General features: G+C 45.7%; 2 protein-coding genes across 3 annotated transcripts; one reads left to right on the forward strand and one right to left on the reverse strand.

Annotated features, from left to right (window-relative positions):
• Positions 1,456-2,647, reverse strand: LOC8066888 (B3 domain-containing protein Os06g0112300). Of its 2 annotated transcripts, none has more exons than XM_002437648.2 (3): positions 2,543-2,647; positions 2,279-2,464; positions 1,456-2,162 (listed from the first exon to the last, which is right to left on the reverse strand). In XM_002437648.2, the coding sequence occupies exons 2-3, from the start codon at positions 2,462-2,464 to the stop codon at positions 1,767-1,769; spliced, it is 582 nt and encodes a 193-aa protein (XP_002437693.1). In that variant the 5' UTR covers positions 2,543-2,647; the 3' UTR covers positions 1,456-1,766. The 2 variants fall into 2 exon arrangements, with proteins under 2 accessions (XP_002437693.1, XP_021306161.1); XM_021450486.1 differs by having other exon boundaries at positions 2,279-2,438; positions 2,543-2,641.
• LOC110430859 (bark storage protein A-like) lies at positions 4,362-7,061 on the forward strand. The gene is made up of 6 exons (XM_021448965.1): positions 4,362-4,758; positions 5,535-5,602; positions 5,704-5,859; positions 6,024-6,215; positions 6,321-6,494; positions 6,619-7,061. The coding sequence occupies exons 1-6, from the start codon at positions 4,497-4,499 to the stop codon at positions 6,808-6,810; spliced, it is 1,044 nt and encodes a 347-aa protein (XP_021304640.1). The 5' UTR covers positions 4,362-4,496; the 3' UTR covers positions 6,811-7,061.

A 9,833-nucleotide genomic window follows, 5' to 3' on the forward strand; every position in this document is an offset into this window, starting at 1 on the left:
TACTCCTTTTTCAAAAAATTCACACGTATCTCGATGCATCCTAACTATTGATTTAAATATTTCTTATAATTATTTTTCACTTGTGTCACGCATGAGCTTGGGCCCAGAGAGTCCAAGCCTTGAACCACACAGTCGAACTTATTATCCCTCTCCATCGTCAATTTGCTGTGTTCGGATTCGGTTCCTATTCACTGCTTGCATATAATTCGACATGCACCTTGATGCATTGGGATATTTAAATATTTGTCACTGTTATGGTTGACTCCTTTTCACTTGCCACATTTAAAACGCCAATTAAAAATTTGCCACAAGAATCGATTCAGTGCTCAAGATTTACCCTTTTTGACGTCGTGGCAGTCCATATCAGCTTGCCACAGTGGATCGGCTAGGGAAAAAGACAGACCTGCCCCTCCCTATGTTAAATGGCCTGTGCTGCTGCTGTGCGTCACCCAGAACCTGATTAATGGCCAAACTTAGACATCAATGATCTATCGGTTGGTGTTGCTGCCATGGCTATTTATAGTTGTTAGTTGGTGCATGTTTCATGTCTATTTTTAGTGTAAAATGGTTGTCTTCCTGAATATTTAAATAAATATCCCGCTTATCTGAAGCCGCCGCGCGCGAGGTGCTGAGGACTGTCGTCCAGACGAGCACCACGTGCCGAGCGGGTTCTGGACCTGCTGCTGGCTGCTCAGCAACCAGAATCCCCAGCCACCGGTCCTTCTTAATGGGAGTTTCATTAGAGTTTCATGCACATTAAATATGCTGATGTGGCGCTATATTAATGAAGAGAGATGATAAGAGTTTCATGGGAGTAGAGAGAGTTTCATCCCCATGAAACTCCTATGCACTGTTTCCAAAATATTGATGTGTTGGAAACTGTGTCATGAAACTCCCATTGAGGATGGCCTAATGCGAGAACATGCTGACATGGACAATCCACCGTGGCAGGCTGACATGGACTATTATAACTCTAAAATGGGCAAAAGTTTAGCACCCAAACGATTCTCTTGTGGCAAATTTGTAGGCCTTGTTTAGTTGGTAAAATTTTGGCTTTTTGGCTATTGTAACACTTTCGTTTTTATTTGATAAATATTGTCCAATCCTAGAGTAACTAGGCTCAAAAGATTTATCTCACAAATTACAGGTAAACTGTGAAATTAGTTTTTATTTTCGTCTATATTTAAAGCTCCATGCATGCGACTAAAGATTCGATGTGACGGGAATCTTAAAATTTTTTTGCGAACTAAATAAGGCGTTAATGGACGTTCTAAAACTAGAGGAGCCAACCATAACCGTGGCAAATATTTAAATATCTCTGATGCGTTGCTTCGTGCTCATCAACCGCTGGTGCGGTGGCCGGCCTCACACACTAGTAGTGGCCGCTGTTGGGGATTATGCACCCCAAGAACGAGGTAATTAAAACCGTAACAAGCTGAACACTAGAGGAATCAATTGTGCACCCAAATTAGACAGCCAGCTCGTTGCAGTAGTGCAGTTTGAGAAACGATGAAGAACTACAACTACTACTTATCATTAGCATCCATACACATTAACTGACTACATTTTTGCAGGATGATGGATCCATCGATCAGACAGACTGACAAAGAATGTACTAAACAGAGAGCTTAGCTAGATCAGCAGGGGCAAACAAAGTACTTATACTACCATGCTACCAAAAGCAGACTGCACTGAACCACTAATGTCCAACTACTAATACTAATTCAACCACCAACAGTAACGTTAATGGCAGCAGTTGGATCTAGTTAGTCCAGGATGACGAGTGGGTCGTCGGAGGTGGCGCCCCGGGAGGCGATCTCCTCCGGCAGGCCGCTGCGGAGTACCTGCACCCGGAACACCACCTCCATCGTCTTCCCCTCCTTCTCCTTGCTGCTGCCGCTGCTGTCGTTTCCGTCTCTTTCACTTGCAGCAGCAGCAGCAGCTTCAGTTCCGGCACCGGCGGCAGTGGGCACGACGAGCTCGAAGACGCAGGCGTCCCCGAGCCGGAGCCCGTTGTCGCGGGCGAAGTCCCTCCACGCCCCCTGAAGCCTCTTCCACTTGCCGACGCCGCAGTAGCTCACCGTCCACGACCGGCCGCGGCACATTAGCACCGCCGGCGCGCGCGTCTCCGGGAGGTGGCGGTGGAAACGAACCGGGATGACCTGAAACGTACGGTCAGCAAGACCTGTCACGCTCTCACTCCCAACGAGCTGCTTGCGTGCGTGCGTGTGTGCATTCCGATTGGAAACAGTAGGATGGGGATGTGTACGTGTACTACCAGCTGAAAGGGGTTCTGGACTTGGCTCTTGCACATGACGCTGGTGAAGAAGGGGTTGTCGCCGGACAGCGGGGTCACCTCCCACTCGTCTGATGAAGCTTGAAACGGCGGCGGTAATGGCGGTTCCTCGTCCTCGCAAGGCTCCACCTTGGGATTGATGCTGGATACACAGCCAGGGATCTCCATCTGACACGGAGCAAAGAGCTCTGCAGAAAGACTTGAAAAATGAAAGCATATGCAGACGATCGATGCAACCAGGAGTACCTGAGCAGGCAGAGAAAAGAGGGCAAAGGTTCTTGCTTCAGTGACGAGAGCTCCTGCACTGGCATTTCATCGCTGACGGATTGCCTCACTCACCTCTTGGTTGGCTGGCCCTTTATTGGAGAATGGAGAACCATCTTAAATGGAAGACACCTACCAGCACTGGTCAATGGCCTGCACGGTTCACCACAACTACTGTACAGGGGAATGCCAAGCGCCTGGCATTCTGATCGCCAACACCGATGCTCACAGAGTCACTGTGCATTCTTTCTGTTTTGCAGCAGACAGAGGGCTCATAAGACAAGCCAACGGTCAGACTATTAGCACTGGTCAGGGTAACCAACGGGCCTGGCTCGCACGGCCCTTAATTTGTTCACTACGTACATGGAAGGGCATGGCAGGCACTTGTTATTCTGATCGCCAACACCCCGTGTTTGTCCATTGCGTATTCTTTCTGAAACTTGCAGCAGACAGAGGGGCATGACTGCTCTGGTTTTGGCATCTCACAACAGCCAGTGCAAGTATGCAACCATTCAAAAGTACTAGGGGCATATAACAATTGAGTCAGACATATATCCACACAAATTAGCAATTGGGTTTCATGACCACATTCAGCTAGAGCTTTCAGAGATCAGAGATACGCTGGATCCGATCCAGCTGACGAAGTCCACCACATTTGCAGAAACTCTGCCGTCGGTGTCTTCCCATCCACAATGTCAGTCACGGCTTTCACAAAGATCAATGGTTGCAAAAGGTAAACGAGGGAAAACTCAGACCATTTTTTAGGCTTCAAAATCACTACGTGCACCTAGCAAGTGAAGAGGGCACCTGACGCAATTTCCCATGGTGATTATTAAACTTTGCATCATCTATTAACTTCAAAGGATCTCAGCAAACAACAAAACGCATTGCCCATGGCTGCCTATTTTAACCACCACATATGTAAGGTTTGTAGAAATTATTGTCCTAGAATGTTGCTAAGCCGAGCTGCCGAGCCGTAGCGGGCTCCAAATGTATTATGGGCTTGTTTGTCCAGTAGGATTGACATTGTTAATATTGGGCTGGCTCCAACAAAATATGCCTTTACTACTACTAGTAGTATAGGGGGATAGGCCGAAAGACCCAATGCAATGGAGGCCCATTTATACGGTACCAGGTTGTGGGCTAGATCTTCACAAATACTCCTTCCGTACCAAGGAAAAAAAACAATTTCCATTTTTGGCGAGTCAAAATAATTTAAATTTAGCTAGACCTTAAAAAAGTACAGTAACATTTATGATATCAAATAAGTATTGTTAAATTAATTATGAATATATTTTTATAGTAAACCTATTTGAACACAAATATCAATATTATTTTCTATAGACTTAATTATTTTTTTAAAAGATAATTTGGTTCAAACTTAGAATAGTAATCTTTTCTTTTCGGGACAAAGGGAGCGTGGCTTTCGTTCCACTGTTCACCTAGCACGTGTTTTAAACACACAAGGACGGTGACTGAAAGGTTGAGATTGGTACGGGCTTTCGTTTAGCTAATAAGTCATGCTAGATTTGTTGTGAGAGTAAAACACTGTTGAATGGCTGATACATTCAGCTGATAAGCTTAAGCGAACAAAAATGATGTGACAGGATAGGCAGCAGCTGCAGCTCACTGGGTAATTTGGTTTCTTGTTTTCTTGGCATGGGCTTCCCAACCCTATGAAACTACTACTAGTATACAATAAGTATGTATAATAAATATAAAGTAGTTAGAAAAAAATAAGCACGCGGATCATAAAAAAACTTAAGCACGCGGATCACGGCCTCCATCAATCACATCACACGCGCCAACCCGCTCTTCTCTTCACCGACACAGACCACAAACAGACCAATAGACCCTCGTCTCTTGCTCACACCTCCACCCTGTCTCTTGCTCTTCTCTTCTTGGCAGTTTGGCACAGCAGAGCAGGCAGCTAGGCATGGCCATGGCGCTCTCCGGCTACCCAGCGACGACCCCGCTGCAGCTCGTGCTCTTCTCGCTGCTGCTGCTCGCGAGCTCAGCCGCGGCCTTGCCGGTGCCGGAGCGCCCGGCCATGGACCGCGTCCGGTGGCAGGTGGACAGGGTCAACCGGCGAGGCTCTTCCCTCGGCCTCGTCATGTCGTACGTCGACGAGGCCACCGCGTTGCAGGCCTCCGGCTACTTCACGCCTTGGCATGTCCTCCCCTTCGTTGACCTCTATGGTACAGTACGTCTAATCTCAGCCATCCATTTGTCCATCCCACCCACGTGCTATTATCTGCTCCTATACCATCCCTGTATTCATCTGTTGGTCTGTCTGTATACTCATGCCTGACTGACTGACTGTTCCTTCCGTTGACTTTTCTGCTGTCATTTCCATCACCTGGTGATACAAATGGTAATACAGACCATAGGCATGAGATGAGATGACATGAGATGCTGTCATACATCAATTTAATTCACAGCATGAAGTGAGATGACATGAGATGTTGTAATTATATATCAATTCAATTCACAGCTACAGTACGTTGCATGTACAATTTCCCTCTTCTTGGAAGACAGCATAGACTAGGACTGATGAGCATCCGGCACTAGCAGAGCTAACTGTAAGGTGTGCACGACAAAAATAGCATGACTTACTTGCCCTCGAACAGGAAAGAAATGTGTCGTAGGACGTAATTACAGGACTCTGATTTTGGGTGTCATCAATAACTGTGTCAGCTTAATATGTTGCCACAAAAGAAGCAAGTGCACGACAGAAATAGCATAAGACCTACTTGACCTCAAACTGGAAACAAATGTGCCATAAGTTGTTGTCACAGGCCTCTGAATTTTTCGTTTCCTTTTGTTCTACTTACCTACCTACATATATACATCCATACTGTGTTCGGTTCCAAATCATAAGGCAATGTTTCCAGTTAGTGTTTGAGTGCATAACTATATCCTATTGCTGACCTCTCAAGAATACAATGCAATCTGACCTACTGCAATATTTCAGGACGGCGGTATCACATCGGCAGCATTCGGGGAGTGAACGTTATATATGCATTGACAGGGCAACGCAGGGTAATCAAATTTGAAAGGGACTCGTTTGCGTTTACCTTCTGTGTAACTCACCTTCATGCTTACCTCTTACTACTTAGTGCCTGCCTGCCTTGGTTTTCCAGTTGAATGCTGCTGTCACTGTACAGACTCTCATCGATGTCTTCAGCGTCTCTGGTATTGTTCACTACGGCACGGCAGGGAGTTCTAATGACTCCATGTCTTTTGGTGATGTCAGTGTTCCCAAGCTTGTTGCTTACACGGGTGCCTGGACATGGAAGGTACCCCTCCAACTGGAATCCGCTTCTTTAACCCACCTCAAGATCCAATGCTGCAATTGCAAATATAGATGCAACAAATTCACAAATGCAACCTCCAAGTATCTGTGCATGATTCAGCAAACTCACCTCCCTTAACATGATCTCTGGTATTCTGATTATTGCAGAAGTTCAAATCACCGAAAGAATCATCAGCAGAACTAAGCTTTGGGGAATATAACATCCCAAATGGAGGAGGGAATTTGCTAGGATCCCTGAAATACAGAAACGAGGAGCTATACTCAGTTGGCAAGCCTATGGAAGAAGTTTTCTGGCTACCTGTAGATTCAGCATGGTTCAGAATTGCAGAACAACTTAAGGTGAGTGCTACACAATGTATCAGTAACATAATTGCATAACAAGTACTGTACATGTTTGTGCACAACTAATCACAGACTACTATTTGTGAAATTTCTGCTCTGCAGGTCAAACTTGAAAGGTGCAATGACACTTTCTGCTTACCGACAACTCCACAAGTTGTCTATGGGCTAAAAGGATCATCAGCAGACATGTTTCTTGACAACGCAGAATACAGAAAGTTCCTTTTCAGAGAATTTGGGGTGTCAACAGTAGATGAGGAGAGCGCAGCAGTGGTGATGGTGAGTTTTAACAGATGATGTCTCTTACTTTTCATTTATATGCTAACTAATATTTGCAGTACATCCTGATCATGTAACTTAAGATAGCGCTAAAATTAAGCGAACTCTCATACTGATTCAACAGACAACAACATCACCTGGCATACCTGTGATTGTATTCCGAGGAGTATCTGATTTGGCTGGAGGGGAACCAACATGGTCATCAACAAGCTTGATGAATCTGGCATCTATTAATGCATTAAAAGTGGCAGTTGAGTTCATCGCTACAGTTGGCAAGCAGAAGTCAAGCGTATCAGTACAAAGGAGCAATAACTAAACAAAAGATGACAGCCATGTTCGTTCATTACTGCTCCAAAATAGGTTTGCAGCAATAACTGGAAGTTATGTTCAGAATGATATGAAATCTTGTGGCTTCAAGTCATACACCCTCTCCAATAAACGGATAAAACGTTTGAGATACATAGACACATTGTAACCACACCTCTAGTTATGATTTGTTTTTCCAGTATATATTTTGGGGTAATGCTATAACAAAATGGTGGTTAAGATATTTCATTTTTTAGAAGAATATCATTTGATGTAGTATCATTTGATCCTTATAAAGAACTATTCACTAGAAACACAAGCCACAATTCTTATGCAATAATTAGAGAAAAAACATTTTTCTTCAGTTACCAGTACGATTTCATCATGTACCTTTAGTTCCAAACAACACATGAAGATTAAGAACCATGTCATCAACAGACAATTTCTTGTGCACTACTTTTGTATAGAAGTTAAAAAAAATGTATTAAGGACCAAGCTGAAATCTATAACTCTACAAAATGTGTATTCAGACTGCCTCCAACATTTCTTTCACTACCAGTAGTCTCCATATGAACATTTACCATCCTTGAAATGGTGAAAGCATTATGACAATCGTTCAAAACTCAAAGGTTCTTCTTTATCCGAACTGTCATGCCAGGGGCTATTTAAAATTAAATGAGCCCTGGTGTTAAAAAGCTGTGCGTTGACATCATATTCCACATCGTGTATCGAATCAGTGCCTCCCCTGCTCCCGGCCTCCTGCTGCATCAGGAAGTCGGGAGACCGTTTCCATCGCAGACGAGGAGAGCCGGTTGCGCTTGTTCCAGGCGACGCGGTCCCTGGCGGGCATCCGGTCGAACACCCTGCGCGCCTTGGCGGGGCAGCAGCACTTGAACTCTTGAAGCACATGTTGCATGTTGGCGAGCGCGGTGGCGACGAAGGGCTTTGCCTCCGAGCCTCCCTCCCAACGAGCTGCGCGTGGACAGCATGGGGCGTGGCGAGGTCTGCGCGCGCCGCGCAGAGCTTGAGGAGCCCCGGGTGACGGTGAGGAGGACGGGGCGCGCAGCCGCAGGGAGCGGCGGCGGCGGAGGAGGAGGTCGTGGCAGCGAAGACGACGAGCGCGCCCGGCAGGCGGCGAGGGGGGGGGGGGGGGGGGGGGGGTTGGGTTGGACTGTGAGATAGTTGAGGCAGGAGGAGTTTTGAAATGACATTTTTTTTCCTGATTTTTTTTCGTTCGAAGGAAACATACTAAGGCATTCATGCTATTGAAGCAAAAACATGTTAGCCGAAAATAATAGCACCATATATGCAAGGCACTTGGTCAATTACTAGTGATAACAAATATCAAAGTTGGTAAAACAGAGGATATCACCTATTGCAAAATTAAGCATGTGCTAGCTGCTACATAGAGCACAAAAGAATGATTAGAAATAACTAATACTAAAGTTGTAGATCATTGGTGAAGCTCTTCTAAATAGGCAGCCGAAGCTCTTCTAAATTATCTTGGATTCACATTACACTCTAACACTCCATGCTGGGCTCAGCCATTGGCTGCAGCGTTTTGTGGTTAGACTATCTTGTTGTTGCAGCGCAGGATGAAGTGCAAAACTATCACCATGTAAGCATCGAGAAGCAGCGAGAGCGAGGTCCACACACACATTCTACTACACAGTATTCAAGGGCGCGAAGAGACACATATACCGCAACGACTCACACCCTTCAATTAATGTTCACCAGCGCATCAGCCTACGGTAGCTCCTACATGGACCGGAAATTTTTGTACACTTTTGTGTTACAAATTAAACAACATAATGAAAAAAATTTGCAAGTCAGTTGGCATCTCCTACTGTCGGGATTAGGTCAGTCTCAGTACATAGTTTTATGGCACAGTTACCAAAACTATAAACTAGTTAACCGAGCCATAGGAGTTTCATAGGGATGAAACTCCTCTCTCATCTGATGAAACTCCTTCATTTAATGACCCTGCCAAGTCAGCAATTTTGCTTATGTGGCACCCTATTTAATGTGCATAACACTCTCATAAACACATGCATTGAGACTGGCCTTACAACAGCCTCATGGCAAATAATGAAATTGCGAGGGTCTATTTAACTGTCAATTTGTCAAATTTGAAGGCCTTTGACTTGTCTCTCCTATTGTCCAAAGGTGAGTGGAAACTTATCTCTTATACAAACTGTGCAGACTCTAATCTAATCTGGATCGCATAATGTTAATGCACCGCGCACTACGCCGGACACCGCCACACCGACGAGCCGATCGAGGGGAGCTAGCCCCCCAACGTCGCCCGAACGCCGAACGGTAGGTAGGTAACATGTACGGAATGGCCGGCGCGTCGGAGGCCGCTTCGCTCCGCGTCTCCGCTTCGGCGTGGAGCAAGCACGCCACGGCGCCGCGCGACGACGTACGCAGCTAGGGGCTTGCGGCAGGTCGCGGCCGCCGCGCGCGCGACGCGCTCGTGTTCTCGGCCGGCGTCGCGGTGGCCCTGCTCGCGCTCGTTGGCACGGCGTCGGTCCTCGACCCCGGCGGGCTCGGTGGCTGCCCGTCACCGGCCATGTTCCTCATCCGCAACTGGAGGGCTGGCCTGATAAGTCCGTTGTTCGTGAGCAAGAGAAACTAACTACTTAATAAACTGTACATATTGTAATACATTCTTTATAACGAAAATACAAAAAAAAATAGATAGGGGGATCCCTTGTTGACCCTTTCATGAAAAAAAACTACTTAATTAAACTGCATGAATTATAACATAGCACTACTAACTAATCCCGAAGACTCCTCGATGTTGCATGTTGAATCTCATGAGATGCATGTGCTACCAAAATAGGGTTATGCTAGAGCTATATAGACTTGGCAACACGGCCTTTGGAACTTATTTGCATCTATGTAATTTATCCACCTCTCTCTGTACCAAAAAAACAAAGTTACGCACTTCTTCCATTACAAAAAAGAAATGAATAGCCAAAGTACATGAACATACATGCTTCTCTCACTTATATCATTGTTGCATGGAAA

This window comes from Sorghum bicolor, chromosome 10 (assembly GCF_000003195.3).
Source record: "Sorghum bicolor cultivar BTx623 chromosome 10, Sorghum_bicolor_NCBIv3, whole genome shotgun sequence".
In the NCBI taxonomy this organism is placed as follows: Eukaryota; Viridiplantae; Streptophyta; class Magnoliopsida; order Poales; family Poaceae; genus Sorghum; species Sorghum bicolor.

What these genes read in the sequence shown, in the direction of transcription:
- LOC8066888 (XM_021450486.1), bottom strand. Translation starts at nt 2,607, where the DNA reads ATGCCAGTGCAGGAGCTCTCGTCACTGAAGCAAGAACCTTTGCCCTCT. An exon ending in TCTTTTCTCTGCCTGCTCAG is followed by an intron (nt 2,439 to 2,542) that starts GTACTCCTGGTT and finishes CTGTGTATCCAG; the next exon opens with CATCAATCCCAAGGTGGAGC. An exon ending in TCCAGAACCCCTTTCAGCTG is followed by an intron (nt 2,163 to 2,278) that starts GTAGTACACGTA and finishes CGTACGTTTCAG; the next exon opens with GTCATCCCGGTTCGTTTCCA.
- LOC110430859 (XM_021448965.1), top strand. Translation starts at nt 4,497, where the DNA reads ATGGCCATGGCGCTCTCCGGCTACCCAGCGACGACCCCGCTGCAGCTC. An exon ending in GAATTGCAGAACAACTTAAG is followed by an intron (nt 6,216 to 6,320) that starts GTGAGTGCTACA and finishes TCTGCTCTGCAG; the next exon opens with GTCAAACTTGAAAGGTGCAA. An exon ending in AGAGCGCAGCAGTGGTGATG is followed by an intron (nt 6,495 to 6,618) that starts GTGAGTTTTAAC and finishes CTGATTCAACAG; the next exon opens with ACAACAACATCACCTGGCAT.